This window comes from Xyrauchen texanus, chromosome 27, assembly GCF_025860055.1.
Source record: "Xyrauchen texanus isolate HMW12.3.18 chromosome 27, RBS_HiC_50CHRs, whole genome shotgun sequence".
In the NCBI taxonomy this organism is placed as follows: Eukaryota; Metazoa; Chordata; class Actinopteri; order Cypriniformes; family Catostomidae; genus Xyrauchen; species Xyrauchen texanus.
Window position 1 is genome coordinate 4,024,679 of NC_068302.1, and position 26,559 is coordinate 4,051,237.

General features: G+C 38.9%; 1 protein-coding gene across 1 annotated transcript in view; it reads left to right on the forward strand.

The window, feature by feature from the left end:
- Window positions 1–26,559, forward strand: part of cacna2d3a (calcium channel, voltage-dependent, alpha 2/delta subunit 3a) — a 487,702-nt gene that overhangs the window by 377,209 nt on the left and 83,934 nt on the right. Inside the window, exons 25-26 of the mRNA XM_052094087.1 lie at window positions 8,565–8,686; window positions 22,974–23,051. Of these exons, the coding sequence (XP_051950047.1) occupies window positions 8,565–8,686; window positions 22,974–23,051 (200 nt within the window). The remainder of the gene's footprint in view (window positions 1–8,564; window positions 8,687–22,973; window positions 23,052–26,559) is intronic.

Genomic DNA, 26,559 nt, shown 5'->3' on the forward strand with positions numbered 1-26,559 from the left:
AATTACATTTTACTGCATGTAATCTGTAGTGGAATACATTTCAAAAGTATTCTGCCCAACCCTGTTGCTGATGGCACGATGCACAAGTGTTTGTGTTTGTAGCCTGCTTAGGCTGCTTAGCATTGCTTATTCTTATTCTCATACGTTCATTGTTTTATCCTTTGTCATTTTACCGCATTTCATTTTTTTCCACTTTACTATAGTTTCATCTGCTTGTCCTACCCGTTGCTGCTGGTGCCTAGCTCGAGTCTGTGTTTGTAGCCTGCTAGTTTTTTAGCACCACTTATATACCTGTATCCGCTTTCTATTTTTATTGCGATTTAAACTGCGTGCATTTTTCATTGATCTGAAAGCACTGTTTATCTAGAAAAACCAACAAAAACAAACAATTGCATGAGGGATTCACATCAATCTCAAACCCTCACCACTTCCGGAGCAACCAACAACAACCAACAATTTGCGGTAAGTCATGGCATCCGCTCATGTTATTTCTTCCTGCATTGCATGTCACGTGTTTACAATAGCCTCCTCCGTCAGCAGTGAGGGATTCACATGTGATAAATATAAGGATTTGTCAGGCTGACGGAGGTTAATGAGTTGAATCTGAACACTAGTGGAGGTCAGTGAGAAACAGAAGCCGGTAGATAATGTTTAGGAGGCGATTAGTACAGCGAGCAACACACACACTTTTGGCTGTAGAGACAAAATTGTATTAAGGTCAAACTTGAACAAAACAAACAAATTAAAGATCATATATAAATAGGGCTACTAAATATTAGATCTCTTTCTACCAAAGCACTAATTGTTAATGAAATGATTACAGATCATAGATTGGATGCACTCTGTTTGACTGAAACCTGGCTTAAACCAGATGAATATATTAGTTTAAATGAATCTACTCCCCCAGGTTATTGTTATAAATATGAGTCTCGTCTGAAGGGTCGAGGAGGAGGTGTTCCTACAATTTACAGTGAAGTATTTAGTGTTACTCAGAGGACAGGATATACTGTAAATGTAAGTCTTTTGAACTGATAATGCTTAATGTGACACCATCAGATATAAATAAAAAACGATGTCGTCTTTTACCCTTGCTACAGTATATAGATCACCTGGGCCTTATTCTGATTTCCTTGGTGAATTTGCAAATTTTTTTATCACATCTTGTAGTTACTGTAGATAGAGCTTTAATTGTTGGTGACTTCAACATTCACATAGATAATGAAAATGACACATTGGGATTAGCATTTATCGATATTCTCAACTCTCTTGGAGTCAGACAAAATGTAACAGGACCAACTCATTGCCATAATCATATGCTAGATTTAATTCTGTCATATGGAGTTGATGACATCTCGGATTATTACCTCGTCTCTTGTATACTGCGATCAGCTAATGTTATTCAATCTACACCATGCCATTGTTCAGGTAGAACTATTCTTTCAACCACTAAAGATAGCTTCATTAATAATCTTCCAAATCTATCTCATACACTCAATAAACCACAAAGCCCAGAAGAACTTGATGACATAACAAAAAATATAAATCCAGTCTTCTCTAGCACTCTTGATAGTGTCGCCCCACTTCGATTAAAAAAATAAGCCCTGCACTATGGTACAATGATCACATACATGCTCTCAAGAGAGCAGCTCGGAAAATGGAGCACATGTGGAAGAATACAAAATTAGATTAGAAGTATTTCGTGGTGCATGGAAGGATAGTGTCTGTAGCCCCCAAAGGTGTAGCTGCCAGGTCAGCATATTTTAGTAAACTCATAGAAAATAACCACAACAATCCTAGGTGTTTATTCAGTACTGTGGATAAATTGGTTAGGAATAAAGCCTCGACAGAACCAGATATTACATCACAGCATAAAAGTAATGAATTCATGAATTTCTTTGCAGATAAAATTGAAATAATCAAAAATAAAATTGGAATTATGCAATCATTTGTTATAGCAGTGTCTAATAATTTTTCTCACGTGCAACTTCAATCCTTCGCTGTCATAGTTCATGAAGAGCTAACAAAACTTATCGAAACATCAAAAGCCACAACATGTTTGTTAGATCCAATACCAACTAAGCTCTTAAAAGAGATATATCCTGTAATTTCAGAACCTCTTCTTAATATTATTAACTCCTCGCTATACTTAGGACATGTCCCAAGAAACTTTAAAATGGCAGTTATCAAACTGCTTATTAAGAAGCTACAACTTGATCCTGGAGAACTGGCTAACTATAGACCGATTTCAAATCTCCCGTTTATGTCGAAAATACTAGAAAAGGTAGTATCCTACCAAATATGTTGATTTCTACAGAGAAATAGTATATACGAAGAATTTCAGCCAGACTGCACTTATCAGAATTAAAAATGACTTGCTCGTATCATCTGATCGCGGCTGGATTTCACGTCTAGTGCTTTTAGATCTTAGTGCTGCATTAGACACGATAGATCACGACATTCTCTAGAATAGGCTAGAGAATTATGCTGGCATTTGTGGAGTTTCCTTAGCATGGTTTAGGTCCTACTTAATTATTTTCAATAAGCCATGAGAATAATATCACTCCAATAAGTGTATTAATCAATTTATTAAAGCCAATTCCTTACAGAAGAAATTGTGAGCTGATACAACTAGACATTGTATTACGATTTTAAATGGTGGAGAATCTATTAAGACAAATATTCGAGTTATTTGTTATTTATCTCATTTATAATGGTTGTCGAACGTGACTAATTCCGTTATACATTTCATTACCTAATAAGGAGAGTTTAATTTAGTTCATAGCTCACATATTTCAAGACCCTAAATTCCTTCCTAAATTTAGTATGCGTGCAAATTGCCCTACAAATAATGGTGGTAAAATACGAGCAAAATACCCATTTTAACTGACCCCATCCACATCTCTAAATTATATATGTAATACCATACAGAAGGCTATACAATGCTTGAAAAATTAGGTCCTATTTAGCAGACCGCTACCACTTTGTCTATGTAAATGAGGAATTGTCAAACCAAACAAAAGTAAAGTATGGAGTGCCACAGGGATCAGTTTTAGGGCCTTGTATATGCTTCCCCTGGGAGATATTTTCAGGAATCGTGGAATAAGTTTCCACTACTATGCCGACGATACCCAACTTTATATTTCTTCAAAACCTGATGAGATTTCACAATTCTCCAAATTAGCAGAGTGTATCAATGAAATAAATGATTGGATGGCCAGAAATTTCCTTCGACTCAATTCTGACAAAACAGGGGTACTAATTATTGGACCAAAAAACTCTAAAAATAAGCCACTAAAATATAATTTGACTCTCGATGGATGTACCGTTACATCACCTTCAACAGCGAAGAACTTGGGTGTTATATTTGATACCAATCTGTCCGTTGAAAATCTAATTACCAATGTTTGGAGAACAGCATTCTTCCACCTAAGAAATATTGCTAAATTACGGCACATTCTCTCTGTTGCTGATGCCGAAAAACGAATTAATGCGTTCATGACCTCAAGACTAGATTATTGAAATGCATTACTGACAGGATGTCCAGCAAGTTCAATAAATAAACTTCAATATGTTATAAATGCAGCAGCCAGAGTGCTAACGAGAAACAAGGAATATTTTTTAGCCCCATTTCATCATTGTTACATTGGCTACCTGTTACATGTCGTATTAATTTTAAAATTCTGTTAACTACATACAAAGCTTTGAATGGTCTACCTCCACAGTACTTAAGTGACCTTCTACCACGCTATATTCCATCACGTTCATTACGATCGCAAAATTATGGCCTGTTAATAGTTCCTAGAATATCAAATTCCCCAAAAGGATGTAGATCCTTTTCATATTTGGCTCCTAAACTATGGAAGAGTCTCCCTAACACTGTCTGCATCTCGAACACACTCCCTCAGTTTAAGTCTAGACTAAAGACTCATCTATTTAGTCAGGCATACACCTAATTTATCCTTCAATCCATAATTAGGCTGCTTTAGTTTAGTCTGCCAGAACTAGATACATTGATCAAGATCTATAACTCTACAATAAATTGAATGGCATCTATGCTTATATTATTTTATTTGTTTCCCTGTCTCATCCTCAGGACTCCTATCCTGAGGTCACCAGAACCGGCTGGATCCAGCTCCATTTCTGCTTCGTGTTGGACTCCACTGCTACATGTCGCTGGGTGATGATGACTAAATGCAGCCAGTGCCAGCCAAACATCATGTCAGTCTATTATGATGGACTTCAGAGGATGATCTGATGCCAACTCCAACCATAAGACATGGGATAATTCATATGCCACTGCCTGAACCTTGGACTTAGGATGGACTGCACCGAACCTCACAGAAATTACCGGCCAGATTGATCTCTGCCTGCATCACCTCAGTCTATTGATGGACTACACTCTTGTAATGGAATACATAGACTATTAATTGCCAACAAAAGCCTTCATCAGCCAATTAACAAGGACAATTGCATCAATGTGAACTTCTGCAGTTAATCCAGGATGGACTTCAAAGACATTGGTCATTAATCTTACAGTTCATACAAAATCTTTGTTTAAACACTGTCCCTTAACACTTATTTAGTTTTATCATTTTAAACCATGACCTGCAATATACATAAGTAATATTGACATGATGTTAGCCAGAGGGGAATTGGTCCCCAGAGTGAGTCTGGTTTCTCCCAAGGTTTTTTTTCTCCCAATAACCAACATTGTATGGAGTTTTGTGTTCCTTGCCACAGTCGCCTTCGGCTTGCTCACTGGGGTTATAAATACAATTATTATTTAATTACTTTTATTTAATTACTTTTTAAACATGATTCACAATCGTATTTTATTTAATTTTACAATGATGACTCATCGACATTATAGACATTACAGTTTTATCTTCTGTTAATGCCTGATCTTCTGTAAAGCTGCTTTGTAATGATGTGTGTTGTGAAAGGCACTATACAATTTTTTTTTACTTGTGTCTTTGAAGACTGTAGTGTACACCTTTGTATGAAATCTTCAGTTTTGTTTGGCAATTTCAAGCATTGTATATTGTTTTGTAGGGTATTACATATATAATTTAGAGATGTGGATGGGGTCAGTTAAAATGAGTATTTTGCACACATTTTACCACCATTATTTGTATGGTAATTTGCACGCATGCTAAATTTAGGAGGGAATTTATGGTCTTGAAATATGTGAGCTATGAACTAAATTAAACTCTCCTTATTAGGTAATTAAATGTATAACGGAATTAGTCACGTTCGACAGCCATTATAAATGAGATAAATAACAAATAACTAGATTATTTGTCTTAATAGATTCTCCACCATTTAAAATCGTAATATAATGTCTAGTTGTATCGGCTCACAATTTCTACTGTAAGGAATTAGTTTTAATAAGTGGATTAATTCACTTATTGGAGTGATATTATTCTCATGACTTATTGAAAAAAATATCACACATATTTAGGTACAGCTTTGAAGTGAAATCTTTCAGAAACAGGGATGAGATTATTCATCAAAATATACCACAGTCAAAATCGTCTTTGAACACAGACAAACTTTATTACTATTCTAAACATAAATCTAATCTAACACATATATACGTGAGACAGGTTGGTGAAAAGTGACAGAATGTGAAATAACTGATCAGTACATAGATTGACAATACCTTAAGGACCATTTCATCCTTCTTTGAGTCTACATCGATTTGCTTGTCATTGTGGTGATTCCTTGCGTTCTTTGAAAGGTTCGGTTCTTGGTCAAAAGTTCGTTCCATTGATGTTTTGATCTCTGTGTGATAAAATGTATTGTCTGTATGACTGATGATTTTAGCTGTGAAGCGAGGCTTTCTCACTCCTCCTCAGGACATCGAGTCCCGAGCTCCCGTGGATCTCACATGGGCACGTGCAGGCAGAAGTGCGAAGAGAGAGACGAAGAGAGCAAGAAAAGAGCATGTTCTTCCTGTATGGAACTATTTGACCTGAAAGTGGCCGCATCCCCTAAAGGTGTCCTGCGCCAATCAGAAGTGACTTTTCAGAGTCACATGGTCAACTGGGCTGTCTTTTCCGACAGTTGAGTTATGGTCCTTTGTTTCAGACTCATTCAAAAATTCAAAAATGTCTTGCTCAAAAATAGTGCATATTTAATCATGAGCTTTTATATCATGAGAATGGTACAAGAGACATAATATTAGTTTTCATCAGCTTTATCTTCATACTCAAAAAAATGTTTACATACTAAACATGACATTTTTTATGGAAGTTATATGTGTAGGTAAAAAAAAAAAAATCCCTGGTTACAAAAATCATAGTGGTTTTACACATCATTGTATTTTATCAAGTTAAACCTTATAGTTACCATTCTTAGTAGAATGAGATAAATCATACAGAATTAAAGATTATATTTATAAATTATAGGTGATTGCACATCGATACACACATTTTAAAGAGGTCCATCAGTCTATAATCATTAATTTGTCAGGTACAAACATTACCACAGTTCAAAGCGATTTTCAGCATTATCTAGCAAGGCTAGATTAAGATGAAATGTCTTAGAGTTGTGCAAATCTGATGGTCCTTGTAACTTACACAGAAACAGCCTGGTGTAACTGTGGGGGTTCTTGTGAAGGCCGGTGATTTACGACGTTGAAACATTCCAAACGGAAAGGCTTTTTTCAGGTTTTTTTCTTGTTTCAAACCATATTGGTGGAATTCTTCTGCATATATAATCTTACACATCATTCCTCAAAACATTTATTGACTGACGAGTTTCAAGAGAAAGCTGATTCGTTTTTGCCATTTTTTACCTAATATTGGCCTTAAAACGTGCCAGTCTTTTGCATACTATGGCAAATCAAAAATAAACTCAAAGACAATGTTAAGCTTCATTTAACAAACCAAATTGCTTTCAACTGTATTTTCTAGTACCAAATTAGCAATTTAGCATGATTACAATTATAAGGTGTTGGAGTGATGGCTGCTGGAAATTGCGCCTGTCTAAATTTGAACAAAAATGGTGCTGATTTTTACATCTGTAATGTCCTGACTATACTTTGTGATCATTAGTGAATTAAAGTACCAATTTCTTCTGAAAACAGCAAAATCTGTACATTATTCCAAACTTTTGGCCACCAGTGTACATAAATTAATTTGACCAAAATGGTAAGCACTAACATTTAGCTGTATTTAGAATCATTTTCAAGACCTGTCATTCACTGCAGAAACCATACTCTTCTCCTCCATGTTGAAAGTTTATGACTGTTCCCATATCAGAAACTCAGGTATCAAAATTATCTCTGAGTTTCCCAGTCCTAATTATGACTTGAGCCATTCCTGTGCAACTTCTGAGCGGGAAACTCGTATTTGCGATAATTCTGATTGCACATGAAGGCAGCATTAGTTTTGAATGTTTTTCCACAAGTGCCACCATGCAGGACTTTGACGTCACATCCCTTTTGATCTCTGGATATACATTTGAATATACACAAAGAAGTATCTGTAATGTTTGGGTTTCGTTTAGGGTTAGAACTATATTAATACAATTTCTACTCAAATGTTGCCCAAAATCAAACGTACTGTGCCTTTCACGTCACATTTACACAAAGTAATAAGTGAAAGAACGTAGTTTGAGTCTTAGTACTATTGCGTATGTTCACGACTGCAACTCCAACTTCGGTCACTGGGGGGCACTTTGGACGTACTGTAAAAATAGACAGATTTTAGCAGACAAAACAGTCAACCTTATTTCCATAATTTCCCTGTGATGTCAGTCTGGTTCCTTTTTTCGAAATTGAACTCCTTTCAACTTGACAAAGTGTTTTAATAACTCAATTGAGTGTGTGTGTGTGTGTGTGTGTGTGTGTGTGTGTGTGTGTGTGTGTGTGTGTGTGTGTGTGTGTGTGTGTGTGTGTAGCGTGTATTTATCACTTTGTGGGGACCAAATGTCCCCATAAGGATAGTAAAACCGAAATTTTTGACCTTGTGGGGACATTTTGTCGGTCCCCATGAGGAAAACAGCTTATAAATCATACTAAATTATGTTTTTTGAAAATGTAAAAATGCAGAAGGTTTTCTGTGAGGTTTAGGTTTAGGGGTAGGGTTAGGTTTAGGGGATAGAATATAAAGTTTGTACAGTATAAAATCCATTATGTCTATGGAAAGTCCCCATAAAACATGGAAACACAACATGTGTGTGTGTGTGTGTGTGTGTGTGTGTGTGTGTGTGTGTGTGTGTGTGTGTGTGTGTGTGTGTGTGTGTGTGTGAGCGTGTATTTATCACTTTGTGGTCACCAAATGTCCACATTAGTATTGTAAAACCCGACATTTTTGGCATTGTGGGGACAATTTGTTGGTCCCCATGAGGAAAACAGCTTATAAAACATACAAAATTATGTTTTTTGAAAATGTAAAAATCCAGAAAGTTTTCTGTGAGGGTTAGGTTTAGGGTAGAGTTAGGGGATAGAATATATAGTTTGTACAGTATAAAAACCATTATGTTTATGGAAGTCCCCATAAAACATGGAAACCAACATGTGTATGTGTGTTTGTTTGTTTGTGTTTGTCTATTGTAAGAGATTTTCTGACACTGGAGGATAAGGAGGTGGTATTCAGCACAGATCATTTTCCGCTGTGGTACAAACGTGCAGCTGAGCAGGTGCCTGGAACCTTCGTCTACTCACTACCATTTAACACAGGTGATTACACACAAAAAACATGCAGATTATTATATACACAAAACACATGCAGGTGATTATACACACAAAATGTACACTGATTATTACTCACACAAATCACACGCTGGTGATTATACCAAAGTTGGAGTCTTGATCTTGTGGTCTTCATCTCAAGATGTCTTGAGACATATAAAGGTGGTCTGGATCTTGGTCTCATTTCTCAGTGTCAGGGTCTGGATCTCATTACTCAGTGTCTGCATCTGAAACCATGTACTGTCACAGTATGTACTATATTTGATGAGAAACGCACTTCTAAGTAAAACAGTATACTCTTTAGGCATGCGACCGTGAAAATAATCCACTCATGATTGTTTAAACAAGTGCTATTTAAGCACAATGAGTAACGTTCTTTGTGTATACTGCACTAACTGTTGAAAACTGACCACGGTTCTCTGCCATTTGTTTTAAATCCAGCATTTGAACGTGACATCTCCTCAGCTCCTTATACATTGTGGGATAAAAAAGTGTTTGACCGATCCACACTTTGGATTCTTGCCAGTAGTAGTAGGTCATCTGGGCATTTCTTTCTTACTGTCTTATGAATACTATGGATTCGGACATACTACTCCATTGGCATACAGTTGTTTTGCATACTATATAGTAGAGAAGTATGGATATTCCGAGTCATGGAGATATCTTGGTCTGGGTCTAGTTACTCAGTGTCTTGGTCTGGATCTGGGTCTCAACTTATGGTCTAAGTCAAGACCACAGTGCATTACCAGTGCACTAAATGTGATTATTATTTCAACCACTAGTTGGCATGGCATCTTCACCATTACTGAGAATTTGCATGTACTTCTGCCTCTGTCATTACGCATGCTTCAACAAGCTTTGTCTCGCTCATCATATAGATATAAGTGAATCAACTATGGTCTAACAACATAAAACAATCATTAGTTATTTATGGTTATAACTCCTGTGTAGAGGCCATGACGTTTTGAGTTGTTGGCGGGAGTAGGGCTGCACATTTATGAATAAATCATATTTGAAGATTATTTCTCTTGATATTGTAATCACTATAAATAATTTACATACATGCCATATTATTATTAAGATACACATCCCAAACAAGCTGAGAACTGAGAATTTTTAAAATATATAATTTGTTTTTTTATATTGATGATGCATCCAAACACAATTCTCATGGTCGTTTCCACTAATCAATTATTTCAAACTGATCTTTTCAATTATTGTGATTATTTTACATCAGCATTTGTCTTTATTTCAATCAGAGATTGTTGATTGTGAGTGAAGAACATTGTATAAATGCATAGATGTTTTAATAGTTTAATTTTCCAACAATAGATTTCAATTAAGTTTCCATCTTTCGGTTTATCTTTGATTAGCAAAGATGAATTTGGCATTTAATGTTAGCATGTGAATCAGCCATCTGTGTTTTGAGAGTTAATTTATGATGCAAAAAAACTTCAAGGAATTTTTAATAATTTTGAACCAATCCTAAAGCAATCATACTGTATAAGTATCCACTAAGAATACATTAAGATACTATTGGATGAACTGAATTTCATTTATAATCTACAGTATTAGCATTCTTTAGGATTTTTTTCTTCTTTTTAAAAAAGATGCCTATAATAAAGAGCCACATATGACACATATTTTATCTTACTTTTAGTACAGTAGAAGAATGCTTTGTGACACCTGGGGCATTTGGGTTATGAAGGCATTTTGTAAAACTGGACTGTTTTCTTTATATAGCTGTCTGGAAAATGTCAGAGCCTGCAGTGGTTAAAATTTGCATTTGAAAACTTTAAGGAAGATTCTTCAAATATAAATTCAGCATCTTGGTTCATTAAAATGTACTGCCTGGTTGTTGAACTGATAGGTCTTGGTCTGTGTCTTGAAGGGTCAAGTATTGGTCTGGATCTCGAGGGGTCTAATCTTGGTCTGGGTCTTGATGGGTCTAGTCTTGGTCTGGGTCTTGGATGGTCTGGTCTTAACTGCACATCTGGATAATACACAAAAAATGACAGACTAGTTTAATTGAAGCAATAAGCCATGAGAAGACATGTGTTACAGTGATTTTACTATGGTTAAGGTATGTTGATAGTCAAAACACCCTTAATGGTGCTAAAATCACTTAAATAGATGGCTTCGAGTGGCTTATTGCTTTTATAAAACAGCAGACACAGCAATATAATAAAATAAAGCCATATTTAAATAACTCACAATTATTGACATTAATAATTAGAATAAGCATGTCATCCACTGTGACTATACAGTTAATTTGTTGTAGGCTGTTTATGGTTTCCTAGCAATGTATCTACTTTGCACATTCACCCTCTGGGGTCTGAGGGTGTTTTGGGCCCTGGAGAAGTTTTGACATGTCTTGACATTTGTGCTTTTTTCAGTTGCTTAAAAACACATTAATGGCTAAAGTCTGATAACACTGTATTCACTACAAACTGGGCTACAATATGTGAGCAACATATGTGTACATGTTTGTATTTTGGAGAAAATAACGTTTATGCATGGTTTTTGAAAAAAAAGAAAAATTTGACTTAAAATTTTTTTTTCAAGTCATTGAAATAAGGCCATATAACACATACTAAACATTTGTCCACGTGCCTTTTGAGAACTGGATCTTGTAGCCTTGAGTTTTTGCTACAAAATTATGTGAAAACCATCCTAATCAGTCATTCATACAAAGCAATACTGTAATTTAACTTTTGACACTTTTAGTGTTAGGTCATATGTGAGGAGGCGTAAACTATCATGAATATTGATTGTAATTCAAACCTGAGGAGATAAAGACCCCTCCCCTGGGAGGTTTAAATTAAAGGTTTAAAGTTTTAAATTAAAAGAAGTAATCTGACTATACATATTCATTACATAAAGACTTTACTTAAATTTAGACCTACACTACTGTTTAAAAGAAGTCTCTTCTGCTCACTAAGGCTGCATTTATTTGATCCAAATAAGAATACTGCAGTCTTCAGTGTCACATGATCCTTCAGAAATCATAATAATATGCTTATTTTCTAATATGGACATATTTAAAGTGCATTTTACTAATTTAACCTGAACACATATTTGCAAGCACAAGCTTTGTTGATGATAATGAGGCAGCATACACACTAGTGCGTATTATATAGTACACTATTATATAGTGTACTATATAATCTAAACATTCATATTATTTTTATATCAAATTACATTAATATCAAATTTCTTATTTATATCATGCAGCATACAATTTAAATGCCTGCTTTAGCTAAAACAGCATTTAAATGTAACTAAATCTTGCCTATTAGGACATATTTCAAATTTCAATACTCTGAATCCTGGCTGGCAAGTCTGGAAACAGTCCCACTAGTAAAATATATACATGTTTATATAAAATAGCATGTCAAATAATATGTAAGTAAAACTAAATTACTTACTCATCCGAAATTGTTTCCTGGATCAAGTCTCTCTTCAAAATGCAAACGTTCATCAGATTCCTGCTCTTCTTCTGAGGAAAAGTTTAACTCTTCATCACTATCCAGGAGTTTCCTCGCCTGTGTATTGTGCAGTCTTCCAAATGCACAGAAAAGTGAATGAACTTTGTTTTTAAGGCACAGTCGGGGTTAATTACCATTTGCATTGATCACCTCAGCACATTACCATATGAATAGTGCCCTCTGCCCGTGGGTGTGATCACATTAGGTATAATTAGCTGAGCCATGAGAAATTGTACATCGCTTTGTTTCATACCGAATACATTGCAGCAGAATATTTGTTTTAAATTTGAATTGTTTTATTTAAAAGTAGAGAAAGTAAAGCTTTCTTTAGACATATGTTTCATGTTTGTGTGACAAGTATTCACAGAGTTTCAGTCCATTTTTGTGACGTGTTTCAGATGTATGCTCAAGAACACAGAGACTGCTGAAAGCTCACGCTTTTTATTTTCTTTATTTTACAAAAGCACAAGGTTTTGTTGTTATTGTGAGTGTACACAAATAAAAGTAGACCCTTTGTAGTCTCTAATGATGTCTTACACTTATCTGTATGCCCCAAAATGACAGAGGCATACAGATAAGTGTAAGACATCATTAGTATGTTGTTTCCACTGTAATGACGAATAAATCCAGCAGGATGCGCCGGCATGTCCGTCAACCCCAGAGGGTTAATATGGAATTAAATTGATGTGAAGTCACAGGTGTTAGTGTATGAGCTATTTTACAACGAGCTTCAAACATGGCTTATCCAATCTGAATTTAGAGCCAGACTTATCCATATACATCTCTTAATTAGTGTTCGTTGACTGTCCTTAGCTTCTCCACCAGTAGAAACATATTTACCACAGTCTAAAGTGCTGTCACATTATAGCAACAGCTCAAGGAAGCTTGTGTGATTGACCTCTGAAAGGCAGAAGGGAAAAATTAACTAAAGTATATATATATATAACTAAACTCAATTTCTGAATAATGATAAAATGATGGAGATAAGCATTAAAGCCTGGCATATATCCAGATGTGCATTGTAGCCAAGTGCACATTCAGCATGTTAAAAGATGATTTAGGTGTCTAGATCACAATAGTTGAGTGATGATCTATAGTCCTGGCTCAGTGTCAGATTATGGTGGTCTGCTTTATCCTCCACTATTCAGCACTAAAAATCACCCTGCAAGATCATAATTGCACTTGCAAATTGTGTTCAGCAGCAATTTTGTGAACATATTTGCACCGTTACCTGATTTCACATCATAATAATATGCTTATTTTCTAATATGGACATATTTAAAGTGCATTTTACTAATTTAACCTGAACACATATTTGCAAGCACAAGCTTTGTTGATGATAAAAAATCACCCTGCAAGATCATAATTGCACTTGCAAATTGTGTTCAGCAGCAATTTTGTGAACATATTTGCACCGTTACCTGATCTCACATTGAAATCAAAAACAGTAGCTTGACTTTTCTTTAGCTGAAATTGGCTTGTGCTTACCAAAATCCGAAACACTGCCCCCAGTGGCCAAAGCGGTAAGTGTTGTAGGGAGTATGGGCATGTGTGAGCTCCATTCTCTGGGTGAAATGGCTGAAATTCCTTTATTACAGGTAATCCAATAAAGTAACGGATAATTCTGCTTGACATGTTGCATTTGTGCTTAGATTAAATTTCAACAGCATCTGGGAGAAACAGCGTGCCATTTCTCTGCACCTTCTTTGTCTTTATTGACTTTACTGTTTTAATATCATGCAGTAACACACTGACATGTATGATCATGAAATAGAGACCCTTCCATCCAAATCTGATCACAAGTGGTCACTGGAGATGCATTTAAGTGACCAGGTGTAAACAACAATGTGTCTCACGCAGTGTATTTTTCACCTTATAGCTTGGCGTAGGTAAGAAGATATCAATGAGTGTTAGCTGCGCTCATTGTCAGTATTTAGTTATAGTTTTGTCGACGATCTGCATCCAATAAATGAAAATTAAAATGAAAAGATAAAAGTCTCTCCTACAACATGAATCTGTTTTTAATTTGACATTACTTATAGGGGTGTAAAAATGCGTTGATGCATTGCGGTGCATCGATCTCTCAAATAAATTCTATGCATTGATTACAGAATTTAAGAATTTAAGAATTGATTAATATTTTAATCCCCAATATGACCGTTTCATTTTACAATAACCTTCTCACAACAGATGCAAAGCATATGAGATTAAAGGGAAAGAAAGTGCACATTGAAATACAGTTTACATGGCCAAGTTCAACCCATGAACCCCATTCAGCTTTCTGTGTCATTATTTAAACCCCCCCACCACCGTTTCACAACCAATGGGATGTTCAAGACATATTTCTGATAAACAAATTACAACATTAATCCAGCTAATAATCATAGTCTATTTAATAGGCTATGCTATTAAATAGACATAGCTATTTAATCACAGATTTATGTTTACTTTATCAAAATGTATCTTCTTTCTCTTGGGTTTTTCTAACAAAACGACAGAGCATCACATGTCTAGCATCACATGTCTATTGGACAAAAAACATCAGAAACATTGTTTACCTGTTTCAGCTGCTTTTGTGCAGGATATACCCAACACTTGAAATAGTTTCACTGTTGCCTCATGTTCTTCCTCAGCTTAATTATCGGCTGTAACTCACTCTGTTGTCTCTGGTCCATACTACAGTATATTTATTACTAATTCTCTGATCTGGACTGCTCCCATTCTGTCACTCACTTGATGTTGTGTCGGTGTAGTGACACTAGGGTTCACTCCTTGGAGCCCCAGACATCTCTGGTCTTTGAGAAAAGTCCAATGAAAATTGCAGAGTGGAATTTGCATGCTACGGAGCTGGAATGCAACCACTCATTCAGACGACTTCTTCGGAGCCAAGCGGTTGTATTTACTGAGCTGAATTACTATCCAATCCATTCATCCAGTGAAGCTGTTGGATTTATTGCTCATTACAGCGGCTTCTCCCCCTCTTGCAATGGTTGAGTGCAGAGAACGCCCCTGGGCGCTTCAGCAGCCTAAAAGACTATATTCTTCAACTAAAGGAGTATATTTCCCTTCTAAAAGAGTGGCACTCACGGAGAGCATCTTTTTAAAGATGCCTTTTCCGTTTGTGTATATTTCCTGGTTGCGATCGTTACCTCTCAGCTTCCCATGGCCACTATCGCTGCCTCACGTGTTGGCCGCTGCCCACGAGGGGACAGCGTTCGTGAACGGGTCATGTTCTCACTGCGAGAGCACGATAATGACAACGTTGCAGTCACGGCTTTCCCCAGGGAAAGCCCCCCAGCAGCTCCCTGCCAGGATCCTTCTACCTATGGGTTCGAGGCCAGGTCGGTTAGCAGTGTGAGCGATTTGGGGATTTCAATGGGAGCCACTCCACCGTGAATCCCCCCGCGGACCTCCCATTCACCAGCATGCTCATTTGCACCAACTAGTTCTGCGATGGGACTTCCCGCTAGTCTCAGGGCAGTCCGCAAACTCGTTCACGGCTAATGAAATGGATGAGCTTTTGATTACAGGAACGGAGAGCAGGCTGGTTCAGTCTGACGCCATGCATAGCTGATGGCCATGTTTGCCTGGGCAGCTGCGAGCGAGTGGAATCCTCTGCTCCCCCCTGAACCCTCGCAGCTTGATGATTGGTCCCGGGGCACTGAGCACCGCTCACGGCTGCGCCCCGCCCCTGTACCTTTCTTCCTGGAAGTGGGGATTCTGCGTGGGGTCACTGCGTGGTCTCTCGGGCAGGCGATGTCCACTCTGGTGGTCCATTCTCAAACTGGTGGAGTCAAGGGAGGCTGACAAGGTATGATTCTTTTTCCCAGGTTGGACGCCGTAGAGGATTTCGCCCAGCAATCCTCAAGTTAGCCGAGCACTACCGTGGATTGCAGACATAAAATTACCTTTGTAAAAATAAATCCATCTCCACACTTGATCACTATTCATGATGGTAAAAATAACAAACAATCTGCATAATTCCTCACAATTGTAGCTAAAAGGGGCCCCACAGCTGGTTAGCAGAGGTCTACATCTGTGCATTGGGTGTACACTGTAGCGACAACACAAAACTCAGCATTTAAACTCTCTGTAGCAGATAAATCCACAAATAATCAAACATACAGATTGTGATTCTGAAGTGCCAGATTGTCCTATCAAAGTGGGAACTTCACCATCTTTCAGGAGTAACCATCTTAAAAATTGTTTGTGGTTGTACTGCTAAATAATTTGATAAAATTTTAACCACTGATTTTTCAATTCGTCTGCCGTCCCAACAAAGAGGTTTTGCTTTCGCAGTGAAGAAAACAAAATCTTCTCGACATGGCGACAACACTAACTAACTCAACTTTTGGAAATACTTTTTGTCGATAAAATTTCCATTAACGCAACAATGTAGTGTCACATGACAGAGTTTGCCCCAATCGTTAGCCTGTGTTAATCATGACAACAGTATTGAAAGCCAATTTGTTGTACGTGATTATGGATTGATCTTTACGGCATATAGAGCAGATCTACAAATGTGACACTTCCAGGAGTGCCAACACAAATATCTTGTGCACATTGAACAAATGAATGGCCACTGTTTGCGATTAATTAAATCGCAGTACCTAAAAAACAGTATCCATCCGTTTATTTCTTAAAGTTTCTTTTCCACACCATTCAAAATAATAGACGGCAGTCACGGAATTAGCCCACAAAACATAAAACTTATCATTTCTTTGCACAAAGATGTTTTAGAATAAATACAGAATATTAGGTGAAAAGCCTAGTAAAAAGTAAAAAGTTTTTAGTTTTTTTGATCACTTACAGCCCAATTCTATTAGATCATTTTTTATTCTACTTAAAAATGCCAGCAAAATCCCCTGTATTAAATTAAATTAATTACCAAACGAATAAAGCTTTAAATTAAAAAATTCATTACCAAATGAAAAAAGTGTTTAATAAAATTCATTACCAAATGAAAAAAGCATTAAATTAGAAAAAAACGAATTACCAAATAAAAAAAATTATATATTATTAGACCTATATATGCCTTTTCTTTACACAAACAGCGGAGACCTCATCCTGCCCAGGCTGTGGGGAGGTTAAATGTGGCCAGTATGTCACATGGGTTTTCAGGCCACATGTGGAATTCCTCTACTGAATTTGAGGACCAGAGGTCTAGGGAGGAAAGACATCCAGGAAGCGTGAGTTTAGTGGACTCTCCTGGGAGAAACAGCGCACCTGATCGCCTCAGTGGAGGGGAAGGGCGCTATGTGCAAGTGGAATACCCAGTCAGCCTGAGAAAATACGTAAGGGTATTGGGTGTTGCCCAGCGCGGCGCTCTGCAGATGTCTGCTAGGGAGGTATGCAAAGCACGCACTGGACACAGCAACGATAAGGCTGGGTCTGCCTCCTCCTGGGGCAGCTTCGCTTGCAGGTTCATTACCTCTGAGGGAGTTGTAGGAACCTTGGACACATAGCCCGGTTAGGGTATTAGGATGACGTGACTCCAGTGTCGCTGACAGAGAACGCTCGCAGGTCCCCAACCCTCTTGATGGAAGCAAGTGCAATCAGGAGGGCCGTCTTCAAGGAGAGGGCCCTAAGTTCGACTGACTCTAGCGGCTTGAAGTGGGGGTCTCTGAAGGCCCGAAAGGACCACAGATAGATCCCATGAGGGGAATAGGCATGGCCTGGGAGGGTTCAGGCTCCGGGCGCCTCTAAGGAACATGATCAGGTCGTGCTTCCCCAAGGAATTGCCATCCACTGCATTGTGGTTAGCCAACATGGTGGCTACATAGACCTTCAAGTTGGGTGGGACAGCCTCCCCTCCAGCCTCTCCTGCAGACATGAGAGCACTGACCTGACTGAGCACTGACTGAGGGTCTTCAGATCGGGAAGAACACTAATTTGCGAAAAAGCACCTCTTCGGGGCGTAAAGCTGCCTGGTAGAGTGAGCTCTGGCTTGGTTGATCGTGTCTACGACAGCAGGTGGTAGTTCACTTGGATCTTCCGCAGCCCGTCCAAGGGCCATGTCTGGAGGTTCAAGAGGTCTGGGCGTGGATGCCAGAGGGTGCCCCATCCCTGAGAAATAAGGTTCCCTCTCAGGGGAATCTGCCATGGAGGTGCTGTCGCGAGGAGCGTAAGATCCGAGGACCAAGTCCGAGTGGGCCAATAGGGGGCAAGTAGGGTGATTTGTTCCTCGCCCTCCCTGGCCTTGCACAGCACCTGTGCAAGTAGGCTCACTGGGGGAAATGTGCATTTGCGCAGGCCCCGGGGCCAGCTGCCAGTGCATCTGTCGTGAGGGAAGCCTCCATTAGGGAGTACCAGAGCGGGAAGTGGGAGGTCTCTTTGGAACCAAACAGGACCACCTTTGCTTTGCCGAACCACTCCCAAATCAGCTGGACCACCTGGGAGTGGAACCTCCACTCTCTGCTGAGCGTGCCCTGTTGCGATATGAGTGGCATGTGGCGACCTGAGTCGCTGCTGACTCCAAAGGAGGAGATGGCAGGTGAGTTGTGACAAGTGACAAGAGCATACGCCACCGTCATGGTGCTGTCTGAACGGCTCAAGACGTGCTTGCCCCGGATCAGCAGGAGAGAACTCCGCTGGGCAAGTACAGCCATCAACTCTAGGCAGTTGACATGCCAATGTAAGCGTGGTCCTGTCCAGGAGCCAACAGCTGCGTGCCCGTTGCACATGATGCCCCAACCCAGTTGGAAACCTGCTGTAGGGGGAATCCTCTCCGCAGAAAACAGAGGTCTGTCAAAGGGTTGGATGTCTGGCGGCAGAAAGAGGTGATGAACACGGTATGTGCCGCGGCACCATCACATCTCGGGAATCGAGTCTGAAGCCGTTGCTGAAGCGGTCTCATATGCATCATCTCGAGCGGCCGCCACCGTGGATTTCATATGCCCCAGGAGCATCTGGAACCACCACAGTGGACCTACTGTGCCTTGTCTGAGTGAACTTTGTGATCACCTTTGAACGGGAGTCTGTGTGAGGCCTGATTCAGAACTCGCAGGTCCAAGATTGGCCACTGCGTACTGCCTGTACAATGAAGTGAGGGCCGTAGAACCCTGGCTTCATCTCGGCTGGAGGGACGGCTCTATCGCATCCCTGTGGGGCGAGTGCCTGGCGAACTCGGGGCGTGGGGGTGGCTGTAGTTGCTTTCTCTTGGAAAGAAAGCTGCGACCGCAACGTTGCCATTTCTTTGTTCTCGCACTGAGAACATGAACCATTCAGAAAATGCTGCCTACGTGTGATCGCAGCCCAGACGCGCGAGGCAGCTCTTATGACCGTCAGAAGCGGAGAGATATCTGCTGCATCCAGGAACTACACAAAGGCATAAAGACATCTTTAAAAAGACACAACTTTAAAAAGACGTGTATACTCTTTTAGAGGAAATATACACTTTTACAGGTTTATTTGCTTTTAAGGAAACGCTGTTGAATGGGATACTTCATATGCCATTGTCTGAACCTTGGATTTAGGATGGACCACACCAAACCTCACCGAAATTACTGGCCAGATTGAACTGCGTTTCACATCCCTGAACTCCCTGCCTGCATCACCTCGGTCTATTGATGGACTATGACCTTGAAATTGAATGCATAGACAAACAATTGCCAACAAAAGCCTTCATCAACCAATTAACAAGAACAATTGCATCTATATCAGAATCAGAATCAGCTTTATTGCCAAGTATGCTTACACATACAAGGAATTTGTCTTGGTGACAGGAGCTTCCAGTGTACAACAATACAAACAATACCAAAAACAGCAGCAAGACAGGTAATTAAAACAAAAAAGAATACAAAATAAATAATTATACATATACGTACATACACTCACCTTCATACATACCCACATACACGCACGTAGTGCAAATCTATTACAATCTGTTATATAAAGAACAAAAAACAGTATATTATGTACAGAGCAATGTAAGTAATGGCAGAAGTGGATATGTTGGATAATATAAATAGAATTAAACTGTGTATTGCACATAATTATTGCTCAGTGGGGCAATTTAATTGTTCATTAGATAGATAGCCTGAGGGAAAAAACTGTTCCTGTGTCTGACGGTTCTGGTGTTCAGAGCTCTGAAGCGTCGGCCAGAAGGCAACAGTTCAAAAAGGTAGTGGGCAGGGTGAGTGGGGTCCAGAGTGATTTTACCAGCCTTTTTCCTCACTCTGGAAGTGTATAGTTCTTGAAGGGGAGGGCAGGGGGCTACCAATAATCCTCTCAGCAGACCGAACTGTCCTTTGTAGTCTTCTGATGTCTGATTTCGTAGCTGCACCAAACCAGACAGTTATTGAAGTGCAGAGGACAGACTCAATGACAGCTGAGTAGAACTGTTTCAGCAGCACCTGTGGCAGGTTGAACTTCCTCAGCTGGCGAAGGAAGTACAACCTCTGCTGGGCCTTTTTCACAATGGAGTCGATGTGTATCTCCCACTTCAGATCCTGTGAGATGGTAGTGCCCAGGAACCTGAATTACTCCACTGCTGCCACAGTGCTGTTTAGAATGGTGAGGGGGGACAATGTTGGGGTGTTCCTCCTAAAGTCCACAATCATCTCCACCGTTTTGAGCGTGTTCAGCTCCAGGTTGTTTTGAATGCACCAGACAGCCAGCTGTTCAACCTCCTTTCTATATGCAGACTCATCATCATCTCGGATGAGGCCGATGACAGTGGTGTCGTCTGCAAACTTCAGGAGCTTGACAGAGGGGTCCTTGGTGGTGCAGTCATTGGTGTACAGGGAGAAGAGTAGTGGGGAGAGCACACATCCCTGGAGGGCACCAGAGCTGATGGTACAGGTGGTGGAAGTGAATTTTCCCTGCCTCACAAGCTGCTGCCTGTCCGTCAGAAAGCTGGTAATCCACTGACAGGTAGAGGTGGGAACAGGGAGTTGGTTTAACTTAGTACGGAGTAAATCTGGGATGATTGTGTTGAAAGCCGAGCTGAAGTCCACAAAAAGGATCCTTACGTATGTCCCCGGTCTGTCCAGATGTTGCAGGATGTGATGCAATCCCATGTTGACTTCATCATCCACAGACCTGTTTGCTCGATAAGCAAATTGAAGGGGGTCCAGAAAGGGTCCAGTGATGTCCTTCAGGTGGGCCAACACCAGTCTCTCAAATGACTTCATGACCACAGATGTCAGGGCGACAGGTCTGTAGTCATTAAGTCCTGTGATTTTAGGTTTCTTAGGGACAGGGATAATAACTGAGCGTTTGAAGCAGCATGGGACTTCACACTGCTCCAGTGATCTATTGAAGATCTGAGTGAAGATGGGGGCCAGTTGGTTAGCACAGGAAAGAAGGCACGCTGGTGAGATGCCATCTGGGCTTGGAGCCTTCCTTGACCTTTGCTTCCGAAAGACACGGCACACATCGTCTTCACAGATCTTGAGTGCAGGTTGTGTAGCAGGAGGGGGGAGAAGGGGAGTTGCAGGAGGTGTTAATGGTTGTGTGAAATGAAGGTCCGAGTGCATGTGGGGTGTGAAATTGTGCCTTTCAAATCTGCAATAGAACACATTCAGGTCGTCAGCCAGTCGTTGGTCCGCCTCAGGGTTGGGGGTAGGAGTCCTGTAATTAGTAAGTTACAGTAAGTTATATGAGAACTTCTGCAGTTAATCCAGGATGAACTTCAAAGACATTGGTCATTAATCTTACAGTTCAAACATAATCGATGTTTAAACACTGACCCTTAACACTTAGTTTAATAATTTTAAACCATAACTTTAACTATACATAAGTAATATTTACATTATATTCATGATGTTATCCAGAGGGGAACTGGCCCCCACAGTGAGTCTGGTTTCTCCCAAGGTTATTTTTCTCCATTAATCAACATCTTAAACTTAATCAACATAGTTTTGTGTTCCTTGCCACAGTTGCATCAGCTTGCTCACTGGGGTTATTAATACAATTATTATTTAATTACTTATTTTTAAACACGATTAACAATCGTATTTTATCTAATTACTACATTATAGACATTACAGTTTTATCTTCTGTTAATGCCTGATCTTCTGTAAAGCTGCTTTGTAACAATGTGTGTTGTAAAAGGCGCTATACAAGTAAAATAGTCTTGACTTGACTTGACTTGTCGAAGCACTCAGGGGTGTGGACTGCACTGGCATGCAGAGAAGGGAGAAAGCTGCTGCTAATGTGCCGTAGGATCCAACAGCAATGCTCTTAGAGGCGAGTGGAACAGTAGTGGAACACCAGCTTGCTGAACACACAACCGCTCTGCTTCGAAGAAAAAATTTGACTAAACAGATGCACGATTCCCTCCTTTTATAACCATATGTCTGGGGGAGGGACAAGCAAATTCTGTCTGCCAATTTCTCATTGGCCTTTTCTCAAGTTCAGAGGTAACTGAGACCTTAAAGTAAGACGCCTAGTGTCACTTCATTCAACACAACATTGAGTGAGTGACAGACGGGGAAATGTAGATGCTTCACTCTACAATCCTTCCAAAATTAAACCAAATCTATGCCTTGCCCTTACCAAGAACTTATTCAAATGCCTTGTCATAACTTCAAAACCTCGTGATTACAATGGAGGACAGATAGAAAATCCATTACAAGCTGAACACTGTAATATTCTCAGTTAAATTATTTGTTGTTGAACTTTGTTCAAAATGTATCCTTGTTAACAATGTATATCTTGAATTCAATGTAAGTTGCTTGGTAAAGTGTCAAATCTGTTGCTTTAACCTGCTGTGTTAAAGCAAGCTATATTAACAAGGAGTATAAGCCATTTGTCAATGAATGTGTGTGTGTGTTGTGTTTCAGGCTCTGAGAATAATAGTGTGGTTTTGGCCAGCAGTGCTGTTCATCTATCGGATGAGAGAGAGTCACCCATTGCTGCAGGTACCACACAAACCTTCAAACCTAAAAATAATTTTACAAAAAAAATATTACTGATTATTTTACAAAATGATCAGACATGAGTCTGTGTTTGGGAACGCCCAAAAGTGAACAAAATCTGATCAAATCTCCCTATGGTGATGTTTGGGGACATTCTTATATTCTTACATTGTTACATTCACACGTCTCTCGTCCAATCAGATTTGAGGACCGGAACTAACTGTGGTATAGTTCCGGTCCTCGAATCTGATTGGACGAGAGACATTCCATGAGAACTGATGGTCTGACAGCATCAGCACTCGGACTCACTGTGTGTTTCACTCTGTTTGTGTTCATATTGTTCTAAACTAAAGTGTAAGAGCAGTGCAGATGTGTTAGGAGTTACTACCTTTATTTTTGAAATTACATATGTTAGCCAGCAGGTGGTGGCAAAAGCAATTTTTTTGTGTAATATGAGCCAGTTTGTGACGTGAAGTGAATCCGTTAGTTATTGTTTACATAGAACAGGGCTCTGTGATCGCTCGTATTACTAATACATTTTCAAAGCTAAGAAATTGTCTTTAAATGGCTTTAAACAGACAACTTCAGGATTAAGGCTCATGCTGTGAGACACAACAGACTGATTTATTACAGAACTCAAGTGCTTACCTTTAATTGGAGTTTCCACATTGGATACATACTGTTTCAAATGGCAGAGAACATCGCTGTTTTTATAGTGAATGACTCTTGCGCACTGGCTACTGCGAAATAGAGAGGAATACCCCTGCTTGGACGTCAATTTTCCACTGAGAAAGCTGACAGTATCTCTGAATGGGTGTGGCAACAGGTGATCGCACATGCTCTCTCTCTCTCTCTCTCACACACACACACACACACACACACACACATACACATATAGCCGTCTGTCTTTGTTTATCCAATGACTTGTTAGAAACAGCACAAGTCGTGATACTATTTCTGAAGTGAACTTTTTGAATTAATAACAGAGGCTTGGATGCACCATTTGTTTTGTACCAGCAACGGCAAATTCTGATCCGTCGCGTAAAAAAGTAGTTCCAAGCACAAATGCGTTTTTATGACCGTAATTTTTTTAAATGTACTTGTTTATTGAACTGTTGTATATAAGCAACATCACACTCGCAATCGTGCTATATGGCCCTACATCAGCACTGCTGTAATTACCTACGGCACTCGGCCTGCGGCCGAATCACAGCAGTGCTGATGTAGGGCCGTATCGCATTCTTGCTCGTGTGATATTGCTTAAATATAGAAGTCTGAATAGAATAGGGTGACATACCGGACATGCAGTATATTTACAATGATTTTTGGCTTGGGAATATCACAATAATGTTATTGTACTGGTAAGTTTCCTAAACAGCATATCATTAGACTAGTTACACCATCAACTTGCAACTGGCACACGAGACAGCACACGAGTGTCATCACTCAAAAGTGTTCACTGAAGTCTCTTCAAGGCATTTTTCATATATTAAAATGTTTTGAATATGTTGATATAGATTAATATTGTTTATTATTGGTATTGTTAAATTAGTGCATATAAATGAAACCAAATGAAATTGTGTTAATTTAATAAAAAAAATTGAAATATGCATCAGTTATTTTGAACTAGATTACATTTTGAATCTATTTAGCAACAACAGCAGTCATGTTGAAATTGTGGTGCCTCTAACTGAAAAAAACGCTTCCTTTTAATCCAATTCACAGCAAATATATTAATATAGAGACATATATTATATATTGTCAAAAGGCTGAAATAAAATATACTATATATATATATATATATATATATATATATATATATATATATATATATATATATATAGTATATTTTATTTCAGAAATATAATGACAAAATATGCTTAATTCAGATGTATTTATTGTTTTTCAGTCATTTACATACAACCTACCCTGGTTCAACAAAAAATTAACACAGCACAATACAATATATATAACAATTCTTCATTTAACTCTTTCTTTAGTTAATTAACAGATTAGTATATCCTGAAATTCATGCACAAACTCAGTGGGAGAGTTAATTCATGGTAACATGTAAAGAAACAAAAAACATAAAAGAATGGATCGGACCTTTTGGGGTGAATCAATCAGAAGTGGACAAGCGAGAGATATCACTATTATAACTGGTCGTATAATGCTTCTTTTTTTGACCACTTGTGTTTGTATTTCACGGGAGAGACTCTGGTATAATGGCTCATTAATCATTAGGCCTATGCCAGTGTATCATTGCATTATATAGCACAAAAAGTAAAAGAAAAGAAAGCGCTTAAGGGGCCGTTTACACAACAGCATTTTCATCTAAAAACTGAAAACTTTTTATGCGTTTTGACTGTTCATTTACACGACAACGTTGTTTTGGGGCCTGAAAACCCAAACCTTTGAAAACGTGTTTCAAAGTGCAAGTTTTTGAAAATGATGTCTTTTTCGTCTCTGTGTAAACATACAAAAATGCGATTTTGTGAAAACGATGACGTCATTTTTAGTATATCATTGTCTTGTAAACGTACCCAAAAACGCGCACAGTTTCTCTTAATTAAACTTGCGTTTAATCTAAGAACAAACGTGATATTATGAGCAGAATTCGAAGTAATTTAGTGTAATACCTGATTTTACAGAGCTTCAAATGTGTGTTTAGAGATGAGATGAGCATATTTTTTCCAATTTATCCAGCAAAGTTTATTATTCCTGGACACATTGCCTAGCACTAAAACTCTGGCGCGCTGTGCAAGGCAGGTGTTCAAATGGCCGCTACATTTTTATTATTTATTTATGTCCACCCAGAAGTAAATTGTACAGGACACAGTATTAGAATGTAACAACTAATGTTACATTTTCTCATTTGGAAGACGCTTTTATCCAAAGCGACTTACAAAAGTGGAAAATATAAGCTAATCATCTTAAGGAGACAGTGGTGCAAAAAGTGCCATACTACAAAGTTTCACTAGCATCAGAATAGTATTCAAAACAGATTAAAGTGCAACAAGAATTATTTTATTTTTAAGTGTTCATGGAAAAGGTGTGTTTTAAGTCATATTTTGAAGAGAGCGAGTCAGCTTCACAGATGGAGTTGGGAAGGTCATTCCACCAATGTGTTATGATGAAATTGAAAGTACAGGAACATTTTTTGGTGCCTCTTTGTGTTGGTACAACAAGGCGACGTTCCTTAGCTGACCGCAGGCTTCTGGTGGGTGTGTAGCTCTGCAGAAATTAAAGGTATGCTGGAGCAGACTCAGTGACTGTTTTGTATGCCAGCATCAGAGTCTTGAATTTAATATGTGCATCAACCGGCAGCCAGTGGAAAGAGACAAAGAGTGGTGTAACATGTGTTCTCTTTGGTTCATTAAAGACCAGACATGCTGCTGCATTCTGAATCATTTGCAGCGGTCTAATTGCACATGCAGGGATGCCTGCAATGAGAGAGTTACAGTAGTCCAGTCTAGTTATGACAAGTGACTGAACAAGCAGTTGTGTGGCA